The 25,675-nt window shown below is 33.1% G+C and overlaps 5 protein-coding genes across 7 annotated transcripts; 4 read left to right on the top strand and 1 right to left on the bottom strand.

Annotated features, from left to right (window-relative positions):
• The first annotated feature begins 1,917 nt into the window (after positions 1-1,917).
• On the top strand, positions 1,918-5,913 carry CLPP3 (CLP protease proteolytic subunit 3). The gene is made up of 5 exons (XM_007033044.3): positions 1,918-2,295; positions 2,795-2,909; positions 4,110-4,285; positions 5,270-5,365; positions 5,472-5,913. Exons 1-5 carry the CDS (start codon positions 2,026-2,028, stop codon positions 5,763-5,765), a joined length of 951 nt encoding a protein of 316 aa, XP_007033106.2. The 5' UTR covers positions 1,918-2,025; the 3' UTR covers positions 5,766-5,913.
• A 944-nt stretch (positions 5,914-6,857) lies between these two features.
• Positions 6,858-9,153, bottom strand: LOC18601942 (uncharacterized). The gene is made up of 4 exons (XM_007033045.3): positions 9,019-9,153; positions 8,049-8,416; positions 7,792-7,834; positions 6,858-7,555 (listed from the first exon to the last, which is right to left on the bottom strand). The coding sequence occupies exons 1-4, from the start codon at positions 9,143-9,145 to the stop codon at positions 7,110-7,112; spliced, it is 984 nt and encodes a 327-aa protein (XP_007033107.2). The 5' UTR covers positions 9,146-9,153; the 3' UTR covers positions 6,858-7,109.
• Positions 9,154-9,218: 65 nt separating this feature from the next.
• On the top strand, positions 9,219-13,858 carry ZEU1 (P-loop containing nucleoside triphosphate hydrolases superfamily protein). Of its 3 annotated transcripts, none has more exons than XM_007033047.3 (7): positions 9,219-9,355; positions 10,071-10,131; positions 10,383-10,742; positions 11,805-11,916; positions 12,007-12,066; positions 12,884-12,988; positions 13,578-13,858. In XM_007033047.3, the coding sequence occupies exons 2-7, from the start codon at positions 10,091-10,093 to the stop codon at positions 13,692-13,694; spliced, it is 795 nt and encodes a 264-aa protein (XP_007033109.2). In that variant the 5' UTR covers positions 9,219-9,355; positions 10,071-10,090; the 3' UTR covers positions 13,695-13,858. The 3 variants fall into 3 exon arrangements, with proteins under 3 accessions (XP_007033109.2, XP_017975413.1, XP_017975412.1); XM_018119924.2 differs by having other exon boundaries at positions 10,505-10,742; XM_018119923.2 differs by lacking the exon at positions 10,071-10,131 and having other exon boundaries at positions 9,247-9,355.
• A 189-nt stretch (positions 13,859-14,047) lies between these two features.
• LOC18601944 (carboxypeptidase) lies at positions 14,048-16,523 on the top strand. Its single transcript, XM_088805467.1, has 2 exons — positions 14,048-14,408; positions 15,603-16,523. The coding sequence occupies exons 1-2, from the start codon at positions 14,156-14,158 to the stop codon at positions 15,755-15,757; spliced, it is 408 nt and encodes a 135-aa protein (XP_088661593.1). The 5' UTR covers positions 14,048-14,155; the 3' UTR covers positions 15,758-16,523.
• Positions 16,524-16,640: 117 nt separating this feature from the next.
• LOC18601945 (uncharacterized) lies at positions 16,641-17,591 on the top strand. Its single transcript, XM_007033049.3, has one exon. It carries the CDS (start codon positions 17,039-17,041, stop codon positions 17,477-17,479), a length of 441 nt encoding a protein of 146 aa, XP_007033111.2. The 5' UTR covers positions 16,641-17,038; the 3' UTR covers positions 17,480-17,591.
• Positions 17,592-25,675: the final 8,084 nt, after the last annotated feature.

Here is a 25,675-nt window from a genome sequence, read left to right on the forward strand (position 1 = left end):
TGAAAAACCAACCGTTATGATCAACAAACATGACTATTGGAAACAGACATCTATTAGGAACAGTTCAAAAAGACACATAGAAACAACAAACTACGATATCTTACTTCTTTCTCAATATTCTATAGATTTCTTCTATATCATTTTACTATAAAAAAATGATATAAAAATTTGATAATCTTGTCATTCACTGGTGAATACTGAGTTGATTGATTTCATCAATATGAAATGCAGTCAATCACTATGCTTCATTATATCCTCGAGATTATCAATTACAATCTTTTTGCACACTATCAATGAGGGTGAATAAAACCTTAAAGATAATAATATTTATACATGCCTTGAAGCTATGTCATTATTTCAGTTCTGTGCTCTAACACTTATAGGATTTTGTGGAGGAAGAAAGTTATACTAGATCCTATGTATCTTATTTGTTAAAAGAAGAAACAATTAAGAATGTTTTGCTTCAATGTGAAAGGGTGAAAGTTGGGTGGTTTGGTATTGACTTAAGATACAAAGTGAATTAATTGACCATCACAACCTTTGACAAATGGTTAAGGAAGATTCTTGACATGAACCAATTGAGTGATGAAGACAAAGTAAGGTTGCCAATAATTATAGCCTTTACGTATATGAAAATTGAAAAACTAGGTGTAAGGCTTGTATAAACGGAAAACCTTCGATGTGATGCTGATAATAGTAAGAATAAGAAGGGTTATAACTGAATATGAGGCTTTAATAATGTAGAAAAGAGAGGAGTTGAATGCAAAGCATAAACTAGAATTACAAAATAAATGGGAAAGACTTAGAAAAGGAAGGGTTGAAGTGAAGACTAATGGAGCCTTTAGTGATAATTCCCATAAGACTACAGTTGGAATACTCATTAGAGAAAATAAGAAACAAGTTTTATGTGGAACATGGAAACAATTAATTGCAAACTCAAGCATAGAAGCTGATGTAGTGTGGCAATGAGAGATGGGCTTAAGTTAGCTGAGGAGGCCAACTTTCAGAAGATTATATTGTAAATAAACTTTGAAGTGCTGCACAAGAATTTCAAGACAAGATGAACTTACTCAAATTGGAAACCCCACCCTTGGTGATAGATATTAAGACATGGTTTTAAAAGTTTGAAAATGTGAAATTGAGTCGTATTCAATGAAAGGCCTCGCTACTTAATCAAACAAGGGGATGTGTCTTATCGACTCGGTCAATGTGCCCTATCCTCCTTGGTGCATATGTCATTGATTGATTCCTCGTCAATAAGAGATGGAACGAATCTTGGTTCTTCCATTTATCGGACATATTTTTAAGTTTGAAAAATGAATTCGTTACAAGTAATATTAGAACAAATTTATATCTTCACTGATGTGGAACCCATGAAAGATACCAAGGCGGAAGTAAACCCAAACCACAATATAGTCCTTCTTCTTTATACAAAGGTGTTACACAATTGAGTGGAGTAAAATGTAATGGATCTCATATCCTTAAATAAAGACATTCTTCCACTTATTAAATATGTTTTTTGGATTAAAAACATAAGTCAAAAATTTAGGTTACGTAGAAGGGGTAGACCTTCTCAATTTGTCCCTAGAGAATATTAGGGTCATCTCTATGTGACCAAAAATACTTTTTTTCATTTGCAACAAATCAGTACAATTGGATTTTTTTTTTCAATAATGAAAGTTTACAACTTTTATTGCTCATATCCAAAAAGCTTAGACCTAATTTTTAATTTGGTACTATATTTAATCCAAAGATAATTGCTAGAACCTATAAGTTGAATCGTTTTTTATTAAAAAAAAAAGCCCAAAAAACAATTCTATTATTTATTGTCAAGAAAAACAAGGCAGTTTACCAAATTCAAAACGACACCGCTTTTAATATCCAAAGCATCCTCCCCGACTCCCCAATTATCCCAACCCGTTATTGCTTCTCTTCCTTTTCGACTACGTTTCCAGTTAAACAAACGACAGACAGAAACCAAAGACAAAAACAAAGAAAAAAAATCCCATCATTCGTAAGAAAACCATGGAGATGAGTTTAACCCACATAGCCAAACCACCTCCATCTCTTGTTAACAAACAGTTTCTGTTTCCAAATAAAAGAAGAGAAAAAATCATATGTGTCAAGGCTTTGAAGAGTTCATATCGGAAAACAGCAACTTTATCCAGCGACTGGGATGTCTCTGATTTATCTGCTCTTACTTCAGCTTCAGCTCCAGCTTCGTTTTCTAGATTTGAAGAGTTTGATACTACCAACATGCTTCTTCGTCAAAGGATTATCTTTTTGGGTTCTCAGGTTTTACTCTCTCTCTCTCTCTCTCTCTTTCTTGTTTTCTATTGCGTTATTAATTTAATTTGGAAAGTGGGTTTCTTTTGTTTTCTTACGAGTACTTGATTTTTTCTTCACCTTTATATTTCATTTGGGAAAGTGGGTTTTTGGTTTTAAAGGATTAGGATTGTCAATTGTGTTTGTCTTCTCGGTTTCTTCAGTTTCACTCTCTTTTGATGTTGTAGAATTACTTGCTTTTAACCTTTATAATTCACTTTGGAAAGTGGTTTGTTTATTAGTGTCTATTTGCGTAGTATTCTTTTATGGAAGATATAGGAAGTGGGTTTACTTCTTTTCAGCATTACTGTACGTTAAAGGTTGAATTTTCTGAGATGGGTTATGCTTGCAAGTTTAGAGGATTTTTCCGTTTTATAGTTTTGCATTTGAAGGTCTTGATGATTGTTTTGGCTGAGTTTTGAAATTTCTGAGGTTTGAATCAATTTGTTCTTTCATTGATGCTGAGCAGGTGGATGACATGACAGCAGATTTGATCATTAGTCAGCTGTTACTTCTGGATGCTGAAGACTCTAAGAAAGACATCAAATTATTCATCAATTCTCCTGGTGGCTCTGTGACTGCTGGTATGTCTATTGGATTTCTTCCATATGCTTGAATCCCTGTTTCCCTCCTCTTGGTCTTGCCTTATTCATAAGCATCAGAGTAAGCTTTTGAATTGAACAAAATGCTTTTAAATATTTTGAGTGTGGGTTGTTGGAATATTCTTCATAATATACAACAAGGCAAGCTCCTAAAATTCCTTGCTTGATTAGCTTCAGGGTAGTCTTATGAGTTGTAAATGGTCCTGAATGGTATTAGTTGAAAAAGAAAATGTCTAAAGGATCAAGTATAGCATAAGAAACGTTACTTCCTGATTTTTATTTAGAAACCGAGTTTTAAATGTTGGGTTGAGCTCATTTAAATGAACCTTAGGTTTTCCAATAAGCAAAATTTCCCTTGCAATTTGTTTACCCCTATTTTTTCTTTCTTTCATGCATTATTAATGGTTCAAGTGATGGATGAAAAAAATATTTTAAAAATGGTTTTCATGGAACTTAGCTGATATTTTTAGTGGATAAGCATAGACACGGTTTACAATGATCATTTGCCAAATTTGAGCTTCATTTCCTCACCTTCATATTATTTAGATGTCTTGTTAAATTGAAAACTTCATCAATTGGGTAATTGTCATTATATGCCTATTGGCATCTGATTCAGTGAATCATAAGTACCATAAGGGCTCGTAGACCTAGCTGAAATGTTGGAGGGGCAGTGCAGCAGAATCTATTTCTGGTTGTTTAAGATGGAATTGAAAAAGGTAAAAAAGAGTTTCATGAACTGGAAGTTTGGTGGCGTTGTGTTCATGTTAAGTTTTTATAATGTTATCATGCGCTCAGCTGCATGGGTCTTTTTGTGTAGCATTTAGGAACTTCATTTAAGTAGTTATAGTTTACTCAAAAGCAAAAAAAAAAAAAAAATGCTGTGGTATATAATTCTATGGAGCTTTATCAGTTCCAAGTTGTGAGAATTGGGTTTGTGTTAGTTAGCTGTGAATGCAAAATGCAAAATAATCTGGGAGGTGGCCTCTTTAAATTTGCAACTTTGTGGTTAGAATATAGTAGTACGAGAAAATAAAGGTGCTAGAATTACTTAATCAGCTGCAATAAAGGATTCATGTAGATGATGCAAATATATAAGATGTTTGTGTGAGTTGAGTATATCTAAGCAGCTTGTGGTCACCCTTCTGATTATGTCAACCTTCCCTCATTGATTGATGCATTCAGGAATGGGAATATATGATGCTATGAAGATGTGCAAAGCAGATGTTTCAACTATTTGCCTAGGGCTTGCCGCATCAATGGGTGCATTTCTCCTTGCTTCTGGTACAAAAGGAAAGAGGCTTTGCATGCCCAATTCGAGAGTGATGATTCATCAGCCACTTGGAACTGCTGGGGGGAAAGTAAGTGCTTGATCCTCTGCGTAATTTTGTAAACATTGATAAGAATTATACATCTTCATTTCAGGGGCCCTTTGGCTCTATTTACTTTTTTGTTTGTTTTCATTAATAATTATGACATGCTTGTCTTCAGATTTCAACTGGAAAATTTGTTGTAATTATTGTTTGTTTTCATATGAAACTTGACATGCTTGTATTCTGATTTGGACCTGCAAATTTTCTTTGGTTGATCTTCTATTATCAAGACTAAAATTTGAATCATCATTAGTGTGGGTTTTGAAATGTGCTTCAGATCTGAATTCTTATTCACTTTGCTTCCAGAGAACATATTAATGCATGAAGGGGAGAGATGTAGAAATGGAAGGAAAAGGGCTGTGGCTCAAATCTATTAGAGATTTGTTTGCATTATTTTTGATAGAGTTAATTGAGCTTATACTGCCAATTTGAGTGCTTTCACATTTTGTCAATATGGATCTTTTCTGCTAATTCTGTGTTGTTTAATTTACATGCTAATATGGCAAAGAGGAATGATATATGATGATTGGAAAGGGTGATTAGTTGGTGTGTGTTTCTGACATATATTAATGTAGGTGGATATTTTTTAATGTGTGCGTAGCAAATATTTGAAAGCAACTTTTTCTTTTGTTTGATTTACATGCAAATATGCTGAATGAGAACGCTAAATGTAGATTGCTTTCCTTAATGTGTTGGCAAATTATTTGGATGCGACTTTTCCTTGTTGTTCAAGAGTAACTTTCTTGCAAGATGTAATTACATTAACCATTGGAAAAATGTAGTTTTAAGTGGCAAAAGCTGGAGCTCAGTTGAAAAATTCTACTCAATAGAACAAGTCTAACTTGAACTCAGCTAGTAATTTGTCTGGCACATTATAAGATGAATGTTGATTTAGAAGGGTATGATCGTCTGTAGCTAGTTAATTTCTGGTGGTTTCTTTTAGTCACACTAGACTGTTGCATGTGATTCCAGGCAACAGAGATGAGCATACGAATAAGAGAAATGGTGTACCACAAGGTTAAGCTGAACAAGATTTTATCGAGAGTTACAGGAAAGCCTGAACAACAGGTTGGGCATTTATTGATATACCTTCCAACATTCTTCTATTTTCTTGCACTTCATCCTATGTTTTTCTTTTCAAATTTTATTATCTTCACTATCGCTGACTTTGCAGATTGAAATAGATACAGACCGGGATAATTTCATGAATCCTTGGGAAGCTAAGGAATATGGGTTAGTAGATGGAGTTATAGATGAAGGCAAGCCAGGGTTAGTTGCACCAACTGCAGATGCAACTGCGCCACCAAAAACCCGAGTATGGGATTTGTGGAAAGTTGAAGGGAGCAAGCAAGCCAAGAAGAATTTGCCTACAGAACATAAAATTTTACAGAATGGAAATAGGGGAGGTCAAGGAAGTGACGGGGGAACAGACTCGGAGAAGGAGAAGAGAGAGCCTGCTCCTTCATGAGATTTGAGAGATATCTCAACTAGTTTGTGTGCCTATAGGTCATCCTGTGTTGTTTCTCACAATATGCTTTTGACAATGTAAGATTGTAACAAATTTTTCAAAACTCAAAAGGTAACACAAATTTATTCATATTTTTTATTGACCTCAATGTGCCTCTATATCTGCTTGCTATCTGCTTAATAGCTTAGGTTCACAGTGTCAGTGACTTAAATTTAGTAAACATCAAAGACATCAGATTATGGTTGCATACGGATATGGTTGTAGCATTAGCATATTGTGACTATTGAGATCATCTCTCAGCAGATGCTTAACGATGAAATACTCCTTTTGTGTAATGTTATAGGATTTGAGTTTGAAACAGCTATCACCATCAACATCATTGAATCTACCAATGGAGTTGGAAAAGAAAGAATTCATACAGAAACCTCAAAATCTCAGACCACTGTTCTATTTTGCTAAAACAAACTGGTTGCAACAAATAACCACATCCTGCATAGATTTGTCATAACAAAAATCCTTGTCTGCTTAGAAACTTGAGGCACGGTATAGAATGTTTTTCCCTCTAAAATTTCTTTTTCTTTTTTTTTGGTGTTTATCAAAGGTATGCTGCAAGTATCATTACAACAACCTGTATGTTCGTTTCTCTATATTGATAATTTTGGCTGTTGCCAAAAAAAGGCAAGAGGTGGTGATTGACAGAACTGGCCCAGAGCAAAAATTTAAGCACGAAGGATAATTGGGTAGCTTTATTTTTCAAACTATGTCCAACAACTTTATTTATATTTCCTTCCATCATATATTTACAACAATGATATTTGACTATTTCCCAAAAGAAGACTAAGCGGTAAGAATTGAGTTACATTAACTACACGAAACAGATAAGGATGCTTGATATGCACAGTGGTTAATGCAATAGACTAAACACTGCCGGCCAAGATCTGCATGTTGCTCCTAAGATCAGCTTCTTAAGCCCCGTTTGGCATCGAAGGGGAACCTGCTTTTGGACTGAAAGCAGCTTTTCAACACCACCACCTCAATGCCAAACAAGCAAAGAATTTTGGCTTTGAACTACTAAAGCTGGTTTTAAACCAATTTCTCACAAAATTACTAGTATATCTCTGTACAGCTCAGCTTCTCATTATTTCATTAATGTCTTTTGAACATTTTAATTCATTACAACAAATTTTCACAGCAATGCTAAACGCTCAAAAATCTCAAAACACTTTCCCATGCAATTTTTCACAACAAATTTTAAACCTCAGTTTTCCAACCAATTAGGCTGTTCAAAATGACTACTAGGCTGTTGCTGTAATTCTCGAAGTAAATCTGCATGATTGTTATCACTTAAATAGAGATGACTGAGTCACCATCACTGCTTTCACTATCACTACTACTGCTCCCACTCCCGCTCCCACTCCCGCTACTCTCACTTCCACTGCTACTGCTTGAGCTTGAAGTCTGTTCTTCTTTCCCTTCTGCATTCACCTGAGCTCTAAGAGCTTCTGCTGCATTACGTCCCACTTTATGTTCTTCATCATCACTTACATCTACATCAGCAATCTCATCATCTGTGTCACCATGATGTGGTAAGTTAATATCAATACCAATAGCAGTGTATGGAACCTTTTCAGAGGCATTTTCTTGCTTAGCTGTCCCTAAACCATAATTATCATCGTCATCATTCACTATATCCACCTGTTCTTCTGATTCATAATTTTTGGGGTCAGGTGATGCAGTTGGTTGATTAGGAAGTGAAGATGGGTACTGCACATTGTTCTCCTTTCTAGATTCTGCAATAGGGAAAGAATGAGTTTTCCATAGTACCCAAATTGACTCAAAACAACATCTCATAAGACAAAGTGGTTAAAGTATCAACAACAGCTTAGCCACCTGGATTCTGACTAATGAAGCAAAGATATTGTCTTTAATTTCGAGTTCAAAGTCAAATTCAAATAAACCAGTAAAATCATGATGATAAAGCCCTAACTTAACTATATTAGCATAGAGTAAACAAAGTTAATCTTACCTCCACTCTCAAAGTCACCAGTGTCAATATGTTCCACCTGAAGCTGTACAATCACATAGAAACATGACAAAAAGAAAAATTAATATAATTGTAGATCTTATTAACAACAATAATGTCTAATTTCTTCAAATAAAACAGCAGTTCTATAACATGCTTTCAAAATATGAAAGTTTCAACAATAATCATAAATCAAAAGTGGTCCTTGCTTTTTCTGATAGAAAAAGATGCAAAAGGTTCCAAGAGTCAAGTAAACTTACTGACACTGGCTGAACTGGGCCTTTGTTCAAAGACTCATGCTTTGCTCCTTTAGCAAGTGGAGGTGAATAAGAATCTGCAGAAGGGCCGACTGAAGGAGCCATAGCTGTGGTAGCTGCAGCTGTGGACTCACCAGGCTGCCGTACATGCCTCAACCGCTTCACTGCTCGGTGTAACCGCTCCATTCGAAAAGTCTCGCCATCAAAGAATAACACCGCATCATTGTCCTTGTAATCTTCACTGACACCCTCAAACGTCACCTTGGGTTTTCCATGTTGGTTGTTTTCAAATTCTACCTTAACCCGGTTATCCTTAGCCTTGTGGAATGATCCTGGTTGGTTCTTATCAATTGATGCTGGCTTAAATTCATCTGGACCAGAACAAAAAAGAGATCTAAAACTTAAAATTCTTCACGTTCAAATATTTAAGGCACTGATAGAAATGCATATATCAATCGAATTCCGATTAATTTATAGCAAACCCCTCCACTAGATTGCCAATCAAACATTATAGATAAAAAAGGCAACTAAAAGTGTACTACTTCGTAGCTAAAAGAATCTTTCACTTCCTTTCCAACCTTTACTCTCTATCTCTTTTGCTTAAAAACCTTCCAGCCATTTTTTACTCGTATTTCTTTACAAGCTAAACTGTAACAATCTTTTCGATTCAACTCTTCTTTCTTTCTTTTCGTTTGTTTCAAAATTAAACTCGAATAATATTATTATTTTGGATATTCAATTAAACAATTCCTACTTTTTTCTTCTCCATAGTTTAATATGCTAAGAGATCAAATTAAATAAAAAAACACCCTGACATACAGATTCAAGAGAAAGTATATTGTTTCCAAATCCTTATTTTCTTGGAAAGCAAATAGTACCCTGAAAAACTGAAAGGGAAAACTTAGTAGGAGATAGTGTTTTCTTGGAAAACAAACAGAACCCAGAAAAATTAAGTGGAATAGTGAGTACTTACAGCGTAAAGTGCAGAATTTGAGTGAAGGCTGGTGTTGGTCCTTGAAAGAAGACCCTAAACTTATATTGTACCAGCGATTAGGCTTTGGAGCAGTGCTTGGTTCTTCTTTATTGGTGTTGTTTGCCATTTTTGAAACCCTAGAAGAATTTTTGACAAAGAAAGAAAGACAAGAGAGAGAGAGAATTGGGTTCCAAGAGGATATTTTGGTCTTTTTGCTTTATTACTAAAAAGTTGTTAAATTAACTTTCGCGGGCGGGGTTACACATTTTATAAAGTCGCCATAGTTTTCCCTCGGAAACCTCTCCTTTTTCGCTCTGATGGCTGCATTTCCTATCAGGTACTTAATCTCTTCCAGTTTCTTTTTCTGGGTTTTCATTATCCCTGATAAATGCTTGTTCCTTAATTTCATGTAAAATTTTTCTTAAGCTGTTATTTGAGTTATGATGTTATTCTATATTTCTTTTTGAGAATGAGATCAAGTCTTTATGTTGGGATTTTGATCCATTGTGTTATTATGATTTTGATTAAGCTATAAAGGTGGATTTGGGTTAAGAGTTTGAATTTCAAAATAAATTAGTATTAGTATCTAACTTTTTTCTTAACTCAATATTTTATTGTATTAAAAAAGGATGGATACCGTAATTTCTGTCCAGTTGAGTTTTACTGAGACCTGTAAAATAAGTCATTAAATTGAAAGATAATGGTGCTTTTGGAAGGTGGATGACATATCAGGGAAAGGAGAAAGTTTGCAAGAGAAAGAGAGGGAGGAGGAAGGGGGAGGGGAATTAAACATACAGAACTAAAAGAACAAAGAATTGCAAAAAGATAAAAAAAGAAGCTTAGTTTCTGCTTCAGGCATGGCATGTAGCATGCTTTTCTTGTTTGGGTTTGTTTATATGTTCTTTCTTATTTACTTATTGTGGAACCGTTTTTAATCTGAAGTAGGAGGACAACATATATTGCACTTTGTATTTTTACTTTGAAAGTTCAAACTTTTAAATTCAGTTGCTTAATTCTTGGACCTTTTTTTTTTTTTTTTATCTTAATTGCAGTTTGTAGCATTAATAGGGACATGACACATGCCTGCTGCTCTTTTACAGTTTCTAAGGCTTTGTAAGTACTTTTTCTGTTATCTTTTCTAGTTCCTGTGGTCCATTTTGGTCCACACAAGTTTATTTTTGGGTGTTTGAGTTGGAAGTTTAATTTTCTCAGATACCAAATAATGTGAAACTCATAACTTGAAAAATTTTCTTTTATCAATTTTCCACAAATGAAACACTAAGTAAAGACATCTGTTAAACTATTACCTGAAACTTTCTTGTGTTTGAGATTGTTTTATCTCATTAGTTGTTGTTGGATTCCAGAAATCTTGGAGCTTTTGCTGTGAGGAGGTCGTTGAATTTGGGATCGAATTTTTCCTACAAGTGTTCAGTTAGGTCAATTAGAATAATGGAAAATGCTAATACTAGTAGTCTGATGGGTGCAGACAATGAATCTAGAGGTGCCTTGGTAGTTTTTGAAGGATTGGATCGTAGTGGGAAAACTTCGCAATGTGGGAGGCTGGTTTCATATTTGGAGGGACTGGGGCATTCAGTTGAATTATGGCGATTCCCCGACAGAACTACAAGTGTTGGGCAGATGATATCTGCATATCTTACTAATAATTCACAGTTGGATGACCGCACTATCCATCTCCTTTTCAGTGCAAACCGGTGGGAGAAGAGGTTTGTTTTGGCACTTTAGCATTGCATTATATTCTGCCCTACAACAATGTTTGCTGATAGGAAATTACATGTGCTATTTGTTCCAGTGATTGTTTTCTAGTAAAATAATCATTTCTTGGTTAGATATGTGGTGACTTCATTTCTCTACAAGTTTCACAATCTTTGAGGTTTTTTAGTGTTCAGTTTTATTCTTTTTACTAGAACTTTTGTCAGCCATATTGGTGAAACGAAAATCCTTTTAGCTACACTGCCCCAATGCTCCATTTTTCTTCTCAGATTTGCAATGCTGCATTTGTCAACAAGTTTTGTAATCTTTGAAGTTTTTTATTGTCTGATCTAATTTCTTTTTAGTATAACTCGTATTCTTAGCCATCATTTGTGAAAGGAAAATTCTTGTAGCTATACTGCCATTCTGCTCCATACGTATGTTTCTCGGATATGGCATTTGCACTCATTTCACATCCAAGTAAATTAAATGGCCAAGATTCATCGTGGTTGGAATGGTGATACTCCTCTATCTTGGACCTTAAGTATGCATTTGTAGCATAATTAAGTTGATGTTGTGCTTAAAGTAAGCACTTTTTGAGTTGGAGAGTGAGTATGAATAACTTCACCAAAATATGGCTTTAGACAATCCATTGACTGTGTTCTTGTGTTTTTGAGTGGTGGCATGGCAACAAGGATAAGTGGGGCCATCTTGGCATTAGTTGGCAGTGTAACACTATTGGAATAAAATAGCCTGAATGAGCTGATGTTCTGTGAATGTATATCAGATGAAATTATGAAAATTTGTATGCTTTTAAGGAAGTTAGAAAATTCTCATGACATATTTTAGTGATAGATACTATGAACTTGATGCACAGCATTACTGTTTTGACAAATGTATTTGTCTGTCTGTGATTCTTGTGTTTAATTCATGGAATGTGCTTTGCATATGGACCACTTGGATATTCCATTCACTCATTTAGAATAGCATTAAATGAATCAGATATCTGCATAAGCACACTTCTGATAGTAGTTTGCAGTATATTATGAGGTAGTTAATCTGACTTTTGTTTGCAGATCATTGATGGAAACCAAACTGAAAGCTGGAACCACTCTTATCGTAGACCGTTATTCTTATTCAGGGGTTGCTTTCTCATCTGCTAAAGGACTTGATTTTGAATGGTGTAAGGTGAAGGCATGCTGCCAAAAAAGATTAACTGCTAAAAGTATTAAGTAATTTTCTAGCGTGATTATAACGAAATAAGGTCCTTTGTTACAGGCACCAGAGATTGGGCTCATAGCTCCAGATCTGGTAGTGTACCTTGACATAGTACCAGAGGTTAGTTGTGCCCACAACTTATTTTGTTATGTTAAAATTAGTGAAGTGGATTGGTTACATTAAACAATTGACTCTGCTTTGAATTTTTTGGTCTTAATGATTATGGTGTTGATAGTTCACTCCTTACTCCCTAAAGTTTGTTTAAGAAAGGGACTTGTCTTCCGATTTGCCATTTTTTCAAGCCCAGGAATATTTCACTGCTCAATTATGTGAGTCTTTTTTGTGGCACACACTGCCACCTCAAAATAAGCTGATTTCAATTGATCTAAGCTGACAAACCTGCATTTAGGGCACCCCCATCTTTCCCCACCTAAGCAAAAAAGGATTTTTCATTGCCTTTTACCCAAGGAATTCATGGTCTAAAAATAAAATGTCATTGTAAATTTCTGTCTTTAATTCATTACCAGAGGGTCATTTAAAGACAAATTTCTCTGTGTGAGGATGACTGTATAGGCGGGTGCAAATAGACATGGTAAAGTTCAATAAAAGTTTAGAAAACAGTCAATGCAGTTAGTTTTATATAGACAGACTGCTTGTGTTAATAAGCCAATGCACTTGAATTCGGTTATCCTAGCTTCAAATTGTGCAGATCAGTTAAACAAAAATGGAAAAAGAAAAAATAACTGAGATTTGCTTTGCATATTATTCTTCTGGAAAAAAAATATTGGATGCAATTTAGTTCAATTTGGTTAGCATAGACTTTGACATTGTAATGAACATTTAATTTCATGCTTACTTTCATAATTTGTGCTTGTTTTGGTTTTGCCGCTTTACTATAACGTAGCTATATAACTAAAATATTGTTTCATATTATCAGAAAGCGGCAGAAAGAGGAGGCTATGGAGGTGAGAGATATGAGCAGCTTGAGTTTCAGAGGAAAGTTGCCCAACGCTATAAGCTCCTTGAAGATTCTTCCTGGAAGGTAAAAGTTTGTTTCATCTTATGCTTTTTAGCAATACCAAGATGCATGGCCTGCATCATGGTTGTGACTTTGATGGGCTGTAATCTAGGTGTGAAGAATGCTACTGCTACTTATTGTGTGGTTTAGAACCTTTCTTCTCAGGCAAACTTTGTTTGTGGTCGCTTTAAAAGTAAATTTCTGGTTTTGCTTCAGAGACACCGGGAAAAATATTACACCTAGTACTCAATGACGGTACACATGCAGAAAAGCTAGACTTTTCCTAATCTAACAACTTCCATCCATTTTATTGCTGCCTTTTTGTGATTTTTACTGTTTGCTCCATTCATTTTTCTGCAATTTTCATTTTGTTGCTAAAACTTTTGGTCTTAGATGATAAGATCTATATTATCTTAGTTTGTTGCATGTATATAATGGTCATTATTCTCCGTCCACTTGTGTAATCAAGTCACTCATCACGGTAGTATCCTAGAATTTTAGACCCCTCTGCTATCTCGGTCAAGAAATAGGTTTGTTTTTCAGTTTTATTTGTCTGGTTATGGGAATGGATGAAGGCATTGCCCTTGCTTAAAGTTTCCCGTGTCGATTGCAGATTGTAGATGCTTGCCAACCCTTGGAAGATGTGGAAAAGCAGGTGAAGGAGATTGTATTGGAACACGTCATGACATGCCAGAAAGGGAAACCTGTTTCATCCCTCTGGTCAAGCTAGTTTATCTATTATCCCTCTTGCTTTCATACGAGGGATGCAACGCTCACTTGGGTTTGACAGCTTGGCTGAGTGTTTCCTACTGTAAAATGTTGAATAGTTTTGGCGTTGTGGACTTGAATTCAGTGTGTTCTTCCAAACTAGAAAAGGCATACTTGCATTTTGCAGTATTGTTTTGGAACTATACAAATAAAAAAAATTAAAAGTTAAAATCTAAAACGAAACCCGAATAAAAGATTAATGATTATAAACAAAATTTACTCGAAATAAATATTTATAAAACTATTATTTATTAGATTCGATTAATAAATGCTTATAGCACTTATTAACATTAATAATTTTATAAAAAAAAAAAACGATATCACCCAACGAATATCTACGGCTATTGTTTTTCTCAAAGGGAGACCGTGAACCCTTAAGACCCAATAGTCAAGCCTGAAGATCAAGAAGAGGATTGCTATCAAATGGCTCTATCAATCTCTCTCTTTCCTTCTCCTTACACTCACAGAAACTCACCAATCTTTCGCCAGGAATTGCATGTGTACCCATGTCCCATAAAAACCAGCCAAAGACTCTCCAAATTGGGTCCAACTCCAGTCCTGTGCACAGCAAAACCCAGCAGCAAAAACCTGAAAACATGCAAGAATTGCAAAACTCAATTCGACCCTTTGCTCAATCACCCTCGGGCTTGCCGTTTCCACACTGCCCATTTTGGAGGTAACCTTTTTACATACATTCTTTAGCTTGTATGTGTAAATTAGAGCTTTCTATGCATAAAATCAACTAGCTATGAATTTTTTTTTTTGGGGTTAGTGTACCTGGCTCTCTTTGGAAATCTAACTATGACTTTTTGGCTTTGATAACTGAAACATGCTTTAGTTAATTAGGAGAAAACAGGTTCTCAGGTTAACAGTGATATTGGTGGTCGTTAGTGAGAGAGAACTTGAAAAGTGGTTTCTCGACTGTTAAATCTACTAAGAGAAGTTATTTTGAAAAATGGCTATCAAAGGTTTCTGCTCTGGCTGATGCGGATGCATGAAAAAGGCAATTCGAAATGCTGATTATGAGGAATTAGATATTCTGGTACGTGTTACTATCAGAGTGAGGTTGAAGAAAGTGGAAATTTTCATTTTTTTGGATAACTATTTTCCTGCTAATGGACAGATGTTGAGAAAAATTGTTAAGGTTGTGTAGTTTAAGCATCGAAGTGGCCAGATTGTGTAGGATTTTGTGAATGCTGCTGTTTGCTACTTTATGTGGATCTTATTTCTCTGTTGCTGTTCTCTGTGATAACTAATTTATGCTATTCCAATCTAATAGTACTGCTGGCTGAATATTGTTATGGATTTTTCATCGACAATTTTAGGTGTCTGTGTTTGAGATGAAGGGAACAAGATAACTGAAATGGTAAAGGATGTAAACGGTACAAGCTCCAGCCAAATGAGACTGGTGAAATTCTTGTGACCATTTTGCAAAATTAATTGTTGAATAACAGAGATAACTTGTAATGATAAGCGCAGAACCTAGTGAAGATCTTACTACAATTGGGTCCCTTGGAAACATAATTGGGATAGAGTTTTACCCTTTGGCAATTTGTACTGAGTCACAGCTCTCATGAACCTGCTCCTCTGGCATTTGTCAGTCTAAAACATAAGAGTTTTGCAGCTCCCTAAACTAGTTGCGTCTTTTCTTAGAGATTATGAAATTTTTTAGTGCACAAAAGATGGAATATGAGCATGTTTGAAATATTTGTAACTGTCTTGGGCCTTCAATTTGCTTGACGGATCACTTTGAAATTGTCCCTTTTTTCTTTTTAAAGTTTCTCAATCTCTCAAGGTCAGATTTTAAGAATATTCTGTTTTTCTAGAAGCAACTGCAGTTTGTTCCTTACCTCTAACTACATATTATCAGGGGAAACGAAGAGGAAATTTGAGAGTGTGTACACTGGGGGCACCATGAATACTCCTGAGTCTGGCAAAGTTTTTCAATATTGGCATTGTTGTGGATCTGAAGATCCTTTTGATCCTGGATGTACTGCTGCTCCTCATGCCTCCTATGATGACTAATATGGTTGACTATCTTCCATGACCAACGCCTGGTTGGCTTTTTTTTATGTATTAGCATTGTGAATATGAACAATTGGAAGAACATTTCATTCAAATTTTGTAGAAGAGAATATGATAATGCGTCTTTGTCTTACTTTTTATTTGAAATCATTTGGCCTTGTAAATAATTTAAGTGAAGATCCAGCATTGAATCTTAAGTACATTTGTTTATAAGGAGTCTATGTTAACTATTACATGCTATGTTAACTGTTTCATGTAGGATCGGAACATTAATGGTTCCAACAGAAATTACCTAAAAGCGTTTCTCTAAGCTCTCTTGGAGCAAAATCATCCATATTCTTAGTATTCTTTGCCAATGCTCCTCTACCAGTACTTTGGTTTGATATTTTTATGGGTAGTTCATAATTCTGATTTATATCTTTCCGGGGGTTTTGTTCCTTTCGGCCTCTGAAATCTGGGCTTGTCAGCATCCCATGGTACCCTTTGCAAGAAGAAGACTGGATTAGTGATTGATTGGTCATTCAAGTAGGAGTGGACATTTGGTCGGTTTGGTTTTAAAAAATGAAAAATCATATTGAAGGTGATCCAGATGAAATATGTTTTAAGTTCTGTTTTTGAAAGAAGATGCAAACAACAGATATATTATACTTTAAGCTTTCTTAGATTTTGATTTGGGAGGGGATCCAGATGGTGAAAACCACCACCATTGCTTATTTATTTCACACTAATGGAAATCCAATCTCCTAGTGGTCTGAAAGGTAGAAAATTGTGGCAAGATCTTTTACTTGAGCTGAATTACAGGCTATAGCAGGTAACCCCAAAAGAGTCTCATAAATTTCTTCAAGATAATTTTAGAAGAAATAAATAAATATGTAGTGATTGGAGTGGCTAAACAATTGTTTGACCAATTGGATTCTGATGCAATTAAATGAACGTACTGCTCGGTTCAAGTTTGATAAACAAACACATAATTGATGTAGAAAACTATTGCAACAGCAAGATTGATAAACAAATCAAGCCTTTTTTTTATTAGTTTCTTGCCGACCTTCATTGGCAAACCGCCTTCCTAGGGGCAGAGACCATACACCTGAAGCCGACAAACACAATTTTAGATATAAATCTAGCAATATTTTATTTGAAACTAGGTGCTAGGCCATGTGTTCACTCTCTGATCGGCATTTGAGCTTTAACGTTATGGAGATTCAAGGCTATATATAAATAGCATAATGCGTAGCCAGAAATCCATCTTCCCATCTATTCTTGAACGTCACAAATTCAGCAATGGAAGCGACTTCTCTAAGCTCCTCCTCCTCCTCTTTCCTGCATTCCCGGAAAATGTTACTCCGGGAAGATAAAAGGCATAGAGGTCGCCTGGTTTTTGCAGCTGGGAGAGACTCTCAGCAATGGAATTACAGTGGACAACTGGTGAATGAAAGCCTGACCGTGTTACGAAAACGGATTCATGATTTGAAGATCATAGAGAGAAACTATGAGCCTCCGGCAGATTGGATGGAGTGGGAGAAGCAGTATTATACATCTTATAACGAGTTCATTTGTAAAATTGTGGGGTTATTGCAATCACATTTGATGAACACAAAGCCTAGCTTGGCTCTTGGGGCGTTGGCATTGGTTACAATGAGTTTGCAAGTATCCCTGATCATGGTTTTAGTGTACTTGATGCAGGCAGCCAATGGAGTCTTGTCTACCATCCATTTCTATTGACCTTTTCGATCTTATCAATGTATTTTATTCTAATGTAAGGTGACGTTTGGTATTTTACAATGTAATGTGTTTACAGGTAATGTAATTGTAAGTAATGTAATTGCAAGCAATGTGATTGTAGGAAAAATAACATTATAGTGTTTGGTATACAAACAAAATAATGATTAAAATGCAAGAATGATAACATTACAACATTTGGTTTACAAATATTTTGTTGAGAATGTAATGCTAATTTTCAAAATTACCTCTATTTATTAAAATACAAGTTTAATATACTAGTATTTTTTATTGTTAATTTTTATATAATATCATCTCTTAAATATATTTGTAATATCATATATATTATTTTTATTTTTTATTATCATTATATTTTTTATTTTTATTGGACACATTACAGGAAATGTGCTCTCACTTCCCTTATACCAAATGCTACCTAATTGTATAGAAGATAGGTTAAGGACATTTTTACATATAAGCTTTTGTAAGTCTGGTTAATCATTTTAATGAAAAATGACAGTCTAAGGATTACACTTTTGCATATAATTGATACAAGTTGCATTAATCATTTCAATTTCTGTTAATAATTCATTATGTGATTTCAAAAGTTTGTACAATTTGGATTAATAGATTGCACCAAACATGACTTATAATTCTCTTATGTATTTCTTATAATTGACAATGGCATCCATTCTAAAAGAAACCAAATTAAATATGGTCTAACTAAACGCCTAAAATGGGCCAAGAAAAGTAAAGATAGTTTGATAGGCCCAAATAGTAACAAAAATGTTAGAGCCCACAAAAGGCAAGAGGGAAAGAAAGAGTTCTGTCAGTCATAATTATAATATATTAATATCATAATTATAATAATAAAAATAATAAGTTTGTAGATTATGCATCATGACCATAAAATTCCAATTAGTTAACATTTCAAATTGGGACATTTTTAAAAATAACCCTTAAAGATAAGATGTTTTCAAAAATAGCTCTCTTGATAATTTTAACTATTTTTATCTAAGTTGGACAAAATTACCCTTAATGAAATTACACGCTATGATGTTACACACTATGTACAAAAATATGTGACACACCATGATTAGGTTGTTACACACCATGTATAGAAACATGTGACACGCCATGTACAAAAACATGTGACACGTCATGTACAAAAATATGTGACACGCCATGGTTAGGTTGTTACACTCCATGTTGAAAAAAATATTGTTGTTACACGCCATGTACAAAAACATATTACAAGCTATAGTTAAAAAAGATTGTTACACGCCATGTTGAAAAAAAAATACTGTTGTTACACGCCATGTTGAAAAAATATTATTGTTACACGCCATATTTAAAAACATTTTGTTACACTTTAATGTCTAAAATGTTATTGTTATTTACAAACCAAAACTTCAAATCCTCTCAACTCTCTTCATTTTTTTTATTTTTTTGACAATTTGGCACTGATTAAAGTGTTTCTAACATATTTTCATAAATCAAAATATAAATTTTCTTATCTAAAACATCTATTTCAACTAAAAATAAAAAAAAATTCATTTGAAAACCTAACTTTATAATTTTTAATTTTTTGAGTTTATTGGTGTCTAGGTCCCGAATTGATTCAATTAAAAATTATTTCAAACATCTGTGATCATTTCTACTATTTTAGTTTTACCCAAAATACCTAAAAATCAAATTTTCTAAATAGCCACCCACCCAAGCACATCAAAACCATTGCTTGGTGTCTTGAAAACACAAGAAAGAGAAATATGAAAATGTAGGAGAGAGAAATTGAAAGCATAGCAGACGAATGCCGAAGAGAAGAATCGATAAAATTTGAGAGATTGGGATGGTGAGAGAGATAAATCAGAAACACAAATAGGGAGAAATTGTGATGAATGGTTTAATTTATTTGAAATAGTTTCAAGGGTATTTTTGTCAAGTCATGGCTAAATATGACTAAAAATAATTAAATTTATTTTGATGATTATTTTTAAAATGTCCTTATCAAGAAAGACTATTCCTTATAATTTCCTCTTTCAAATATAAGTGCATAAATTAAGTACATGAAAGTAAAAGAAGATGTATTTTCATGAAAATTTTTATGCTTAAAATAAAATTTTATTTATAAAAATAATATACTATAATCAATTCAATTTTAATTATTTAATTTTGAGATTGTAAAAATAAAAAAGAAAGAAACAGATTAATATGACATATATCGTTTCAGCAGTTAATAGTTGCTCAATTAGTCACATATTTTAAAAAAATATATATGTCAAAAATATATTCATTCAAATTAAGACATGCACCATCAATTGATTATTAAAAGGTTATAAAATTTGAAACCTAATTTTCTAGCCACTAAGATAAAAAAAATATTATGCAAAAGCACACTGTAAAAAAATTTACAAACCATTTATAAGAACAAAATCAAATTTATTTCAATGTAGTGTTATATATTCAAGCACAATTAATTGTAATTGGTAGAATGTTATTTTATTTTTCAAAAAAATGACAATAGTATAAGTCATTTGCCTCAATGTAATAATCAATCAATTTTATTTATGTATTTAGAAGTGATTTACTAAACAATCTTTAAGTGCCAAAATCTTGATCGCATAAAAAACCACCAAATACTCAAATTCTATTTATAAGTTACACAAATATCATAGAATAAGAGTGTTTTGGATGAAATTAATTACGTTACCCTTCAAAGAATAGGATAGAACTGCAGAGGGTAAATGTGAAAGAAAAGATCCATAAAACAATTTACCCTATGTAAAAGAGGTTCTTGTGATAAGAAAAGAAAGCGTTACAAACAAGTTAGGGATGTACTAGAGGTGACAGAGAGAAAGATTGGAGCAGTTTTCAAAATACTGAATGCCGTTGTAGTTTAAAGAGAACAATAAGAGAATAGGTGTTTTGAGTGAGAATAGGATAGAGAGAGAAACTCTGAGTGAAAGTCAGATAGTTTTCAAAGTAAAAGTTCTTCTTTGAATTGTGAAAGCTCATATATAGTGCAAAAAGTAAGGGTTACAAGTTATAGCTTTAATACACGTAACAAATGATATTAAAAGGAGAGTTTTAATATTAAGTAACCGTTACTAAGAATTAATGTCAAGTAATGGTTAAAAGCTCATTATGTGACTGTTGAAGTAATTATATATAATAAGACTTATTCTAGAATAAGACCTAATAAAGAAGAATTGTATGTGAATAGGTATAAGAAAAGAAACTGTACGTGAATAGGTACAAGAGAAAAAGTTGTACATAAATAGATACAAGAGAAGAAGCTATACGTGAACAAGTATAAGAGAACAAGGTAAAAGCAGGAAACACTTGTATTTCAAGAAAAGGTTAAGAGAGAGACCTCTTAATTACCTTCATATCTAAGCCATCAAACTAAACTCTTCGGAACATTTCAATATGAAAGTAACCCATGAATCCTACAATTTATTCCTGATTACTTTCACTGTTATTTGTGTGAAGTTGTTATTCTGTGCGAAGTAATTGTTCTATTCGTATTAATTATTCCACATGAAGTAATGCTCCACTTATTCTAGTTGCTCCATATAAAGTAGTAATTCACTTCTTTTAATTGTTCTGCGTGAAGTAGTGCTTTACTTGTAATAGTTGTTCTTATTACTCTCTATATAATGTTACGCGATAAATAATTCTTTAAAGAACATGTATTAACCAAAATTGATTATCTACACCCTATAATAAATAATTAAATACGATATTTACTTGATATATAAAAAAATTTAATTACTGCAACTGAACACTTGATTCAGTAGTAGATGTGTATGTTCCGTGACTTTAAAAGAGTTCAAACCTCCTTCCCTCAAAATCAAAAAAGGAAGAGAAAAAGTTATTATTAACATTTTCAATTTCAATATAAATAAAATAAAATTAATGAATAATAGCAAAACAACATTGTCTCAAAATATTAAAGGCGAAAGTGTATTTTTCAAAATAAAGTTTTATTAATAGTCAAAATAGTAAAGAGCTCTTCACTAAAGAGTAGAAAGAAAATGTCAAATTCAAATATGATATAATAATTAATTGTATAAATCTATATGTATTTGAAACATTGTAATAATTCATATTGCTTATATGAGAAAGTGGGCGGTGGCTGACAATATTGAGATTCAAAGGCAAGCGTGTCTTGAATTTCAGGGGTGTCCAATATTATACTTTCTATTTTAAGGGTGTAATTCAGCTTCGACCATCCCCTAGAGTGTAACAATTTATATTAGACTTATTTTAGATTATTCAAAAGTCAATTTCAATTTGTAGCATTTCCCTTTAATGTGTATATGAATGTGAATCACATTATAGATTTTAGCTCTAATAGATTCAATGAATTATCTCTAATTTAAAAAATGAGAAAGGTGCTGATTGAATTGATGATTTATGTGAAAGGACAAAATTTGACTTAACTCTTATGGTTCTGGATGTTAATTTTAAGGATGTTGATGTTGTTAATGTCAAATGTTATGATTTAGATATGTTTACTTAGTTTTTTTTTTTGTTATGTTCATTTGTACTTTTATTAATTTATTTATATTTAAATTATTTTTATATTTTATAATTATGGATAAAATTTATAAATTTTAATATTGTAATTTGTAAAAGATAAAAAAATAACAAAATTTTTATTTTTTTATCCATAATCAAATCGATTGAATCAATTAGATCTTCAAACGACTCTGTTCTCAGTTTAAATTTTATGAGTTTGATTGGCTCTTTAAAAAAATTTGATCAATTCTATCTTCGATTATGACACATTGAACAATTGTTCACCCCTTATATAATGAATATTTTATGAATGGTTGATGTCTAGACCCATCCACTAGCCGAGCAATAGATCTTGTCTAGTCCGAGGTAGATTTTGCATGCTGGTCAAGGTAAGCGTGTGATAAGGAATGAGCAACCTAGGTCATGAAAACAATGAATCCATCCTCCTTTTGTCATTCATAAATTTTACTGTTCCATGAAAGCATGATACCGCCAAAATTTTGTCTAGGAAATGGTTTACTTATTTTAGAATAAAAAAAAAATGAACTGTTATGGGAAGTTCCACTTCATGGCCAAGTGCATGCATTCATCGTTGAAACTACTTGAACACATTTTTAGAGGTTCCACACATCGCACTAATTCCAACCCATCTTTGAAAGAAAAAACATTTTCACATTGCCTAAGTGTGATCAATAAATGAAAATTTAAATTTCTTTCTAGATCGTACGCGTATGTACGGATTTATATTAAAAAAGAATATATAATTAAGAAAAAAACAAGAAAAAAGCACCTAACTAAATAAAAAATTTAACTTATATTAAGATCATCTTAAAGTTGATTTTTAAGCATCTAATGATACAACGCCATTTCATAATTTTCTACAAACACGCGATTATCTTTATATATTCGCCCAAACGAAAAATTTCATCTGAAAAAATTAGATTTTTGTAGTTAATCTAATTAATATAATTACAACTAATGTTTAACCTAAGGAAAGAAAAAGAAAAAATAAACTGTAAAAAGATAAAGAACGCAGAAAAAAGGAAGAAGACCTATAACTATTAAACTTGGTTGAGACATTTTGTTTTCTCCTCTCTCTTGTTAGTACGTGTATATGATAATAAGATTCTTTAAAAATGATATTTGAAAATTTAGGAGATTGTGAACATTAATAGGTAAAGCAGAGAGATAATAATATATATAATAAAAAAGTTGGGTCTATATATTTTGATCTTTATGAAGAGGAAAGAGAGGAGCATATAGCTAAAGGGATATACATGGATGTTGCCATACAGTGGCAACACTACCAAAACAAATTAAAAAAGAACATAGTATAAAATAATTATTCCATGCAGTGGCATGGAATTGAATTTAAAAAATGTTTGCATTCAAGGTTTTATATGGAAAAAAAATTAAAATTTACAAATGACGTATTACAAAAAGGTGACAAATTAATAATGAAATTTACTTTATTTTTGAAGTATAATTGGTTGAAATAAGGTACAACACCAAAACTAGTCATAGTTAAATGAAGTAATTGGATCATTTGGACTGTCGAACACTTTATTAGTCTATTAAAAATATAAGCATACTTTAGTAATAATAAAAAAATGTAGTGTAGATTTGAATATTTAAAGTCCGATGGATGGTTGTTACATGTACATGCACTTAAAATGGGTAAATTAAGTACATGACCACCTAGTATTTTGGTTTTCTGTTGTTTGACCGGTGTGTACGATTAAAAAGGCAAAGCTTTCTGTTGATTGCAGCAGCAAAGCATTCCATTAAGACTTGGCTTCCTTGCTTGGATACTATTATTAAACTGTTATAGGAGTTTCAACAACAAGACTAAGTGCATGCATGCGCACACTGTATTCATCAATGAAATACATACTTGCTTTTCAAAAATAAATAAATGGATGAAATACATACTTTGAACGCATTTTTCAAGTCCACTCCTAGATTTATTGGGGTGGATCAGCACATTTTCAGAGCATTCCCCTCAAACAAAAACTGTCATATACCTTAATATTTTTCCATTTAAATTTTTGTGAAAGAAGGCTGCATTAGTTCAATGCTTTGCATATTATTAAAAATTTAGAGACTTAAGAGATTATAAAGGAGAGAGATGATAATATTAAAACTCTACATTTGGGTCTATTCTGATCTTTATGAAGAGGAAGGAGAGGAGCATCTAAATGGATGTAAAATATGAATGCAGTGGCAGCAATATAGCAAGAAAAAGAAAAAGAACATACAAAATAATTAATTAGGTGCTCCTCTTCTGAATTAATTTATTCGAATTTTTCCACTTCATGTCCTTAATTCCCAACCAATTGAAAGGTATAAATTACAAATTCTTTGTATTAAATAATTGAAAGTTGCGTATAAACTACAATTACTTTGTATTAAATAAAGAATATTAAAAGGAAAAGCAAGTCTAAAAATATATTAAAAACCTTAAAGTTTTGTGCATACACTGCTGCAAGAAGGAGCTGCATTGCTCCCTGGGATTGCTGTCGAATTAGGAAGATGGTTTCTACATGTAGTCTGATTTTGTAGGTGTTCTGATAGGTTTGCAGTTGTTTTCTTTTTGACATACGCAGCACAAATAATGTTGTGGAACATGTCCCTCATGTTTTGGCTGCGTCACTACCACTCATACCTAGTTTTTGTATACAGGTTTAGAGAAATGAATCATTTTTAATGTTGTGGAACATGTCCCTCATGTTTTGGCTGCATCACTACCACTCATACCTAGTTTTTGTATACAGTTTAAAGAAATGAAATCATTTTTAATGTTGTGGAACATGTCCTTCATGTTGGCTGCATCACTACCACTCATACCTAGTTTTTGCATTCAGTAGTTTTAAAGAAATGAAATCATTTTTAATGTCTTTAAAAAAAAAAAAGTTATGTCCAAACGCCAGCATGAGTTTCGAGGTTTCATTCATTTGGATTTTCTAGTCGCCTTCACCCCATCGTGAGAATGAATAGGAATGATATTTTTTCTTTTCAATTTTCTATGTTTTAATGTTAGAATATTAATTGGATATAAAACGTCATGATTTTTGTCTTGTTGTAGATTAAATAAACAATTTTTTTCTTAGTCAAAGATAAGTTAGCATTAATGGTGAAAGATGTACAAAAATAGTTTCAGCTCAAGAGTGCTAGAGCACAATAAGCATTACAGGAAGGGCAACTGAAAAAAACCAAAGCCTTTGAGTGGCTTAAGCGTAACAAACAAAAACAACAAGCTTAACATCTAAGGGGGTTGCACAATGAATAGCTCCCATCTGAAGTAACAACAAAACCAGCATAAATGGCAAGCAGAGAGAGGGCTTAGGCAGCCTAGCAGAAATTAAAAACAATGTGCAGAAGGAAGAAAGAGACCAGAGCAGTAGTGGTGCATAGCAGAAAAACACAAAGCAGCAATGAACACAGTGGAAACACAGCAGCAGGGCGAAGCTAATCAATTTTTGTTGGAGGGGGGTCAAAGACGAAAAAGAGTAAAAGCTAAAAATTTTTAAAATTAATACGTTGAACTTAACCAACAATCAAAAGATTTATAAGAGATAATAATTTTATACAATATTGTAAACAAAAAAAAAGACTTATAATAGTTATTTAAGAAAATTATACTTGACGATGTTTCCTGAATTCAAATTCATTATT

The sequence above is a fragment of the Theobroma cacao genome, chromosome 4 (assembly GCF_053813885.1).
Source record: "Theobroma cacao isolate CCN51 chromosome 4, ASM5381388v1, whole genome shotgun sequence".
NCBI lineage: Eukaryota > Viridiplantae > Streptophyta > Magnoliopsida > Malvales > Malvaceae > Theobroma > Theobroma cacao.

What these genes read in the sequence shown, in the direction of transcription:
- LOC18601945 (XM_007033049.3), top strand. Translation starts at nt 17,039, where the DNA reads ATGGAAGCGACTTCTCTAAGCTCCTCCTCCTCCTCTTTCCTGCATTCC.
- LOC18601944 (XM_088805467.1), top strand. Translation starts at nt 14,156, where the DNA reads ATGGCTCTATCAATCTCTCTCTTTCCTTCTCCTTACACTCACAGAAAC. An exon ending in CCACACTGCCCATTTTGGAG is followed by an intron (nt 14,409 to 15,602) that starts GTAACCTTTTTA and finishes ACATATTATCAG; the next exon opens with GGGAAACGAAGAGGAAATTT.
- LOC18601942 (XM_007033045.3), bottom strand. Translation starts at nt 9,145, where the DNA reads ATGGCAAACAACACCAATAAAGAAGAACCAAGCACTGCTCCAAAGCCT. An exon ending in CAAATTCTGCACTTTACGCT is followed by an intron (nt 8,417 to 9,018) that starts GTAAGTACTCAC and finishes GTTCTGGTCCAG; the next exon opens with ATGAATTTAAGCCAGCATCA. An exon ending in TGGTGACTTTGAGAGTGGAG is followed by an intron (nt 7,556 to 7,791) that starts GTAAGATTAACT and finishes TCCCTATTGCAG; the next exon opens with AATCTAGAAAGGAGAACAAT.
- CLPP3 (XM_007033044.3), top strand. Translation starts at nt 2,026, where the DNA reads ATGGAGATGAGTTTAACCCACATAGCCAAACCACCTCCATCTCTTGTT. An exon ending in TGGTGGCTCTGTGACTGCTG is followed by an intron (nt 2,910 to 4,109) that starts GTATGTCTATTG and finishes TGATGCATTCAG; the next exon opens with GAATGGGAATATATGATGCT. An exon ending in CAGGAAAGCCTGAACAACAG is followed by an intron (nt 5,366 to 5,471) that starts GTTGGGCATTTA and finishes CTGACTTTGCAG; the next exon opens with ATTGAAATAGATACAGACCG.
- ZEU1 (XM_007033047.3), top strand. Translation starts at nt 10,091, where the DNA reads ATGACACATGCCTGCTGCTCTTTTACAGTTTCTAAGGCTTT. An exon ending in TTTACAGTTTCTAAGGCTTT is followed by an intron (nt 10,132 to 10,382) that starts GTAAGTACTTTT and finishes GTTGGATTCCAG; the next exon opens with AAATCTTGGAGCTTTTGCTG. An exon ending in TTGATTTTGAATGGTGTAAG is followed by an intron (nt 11,917 to 12,006) that starts GTGAAGGCATGC and finishes CCTTTGTTACAG; the next exon opens with GCACCAGAGATTGGGCTCAT.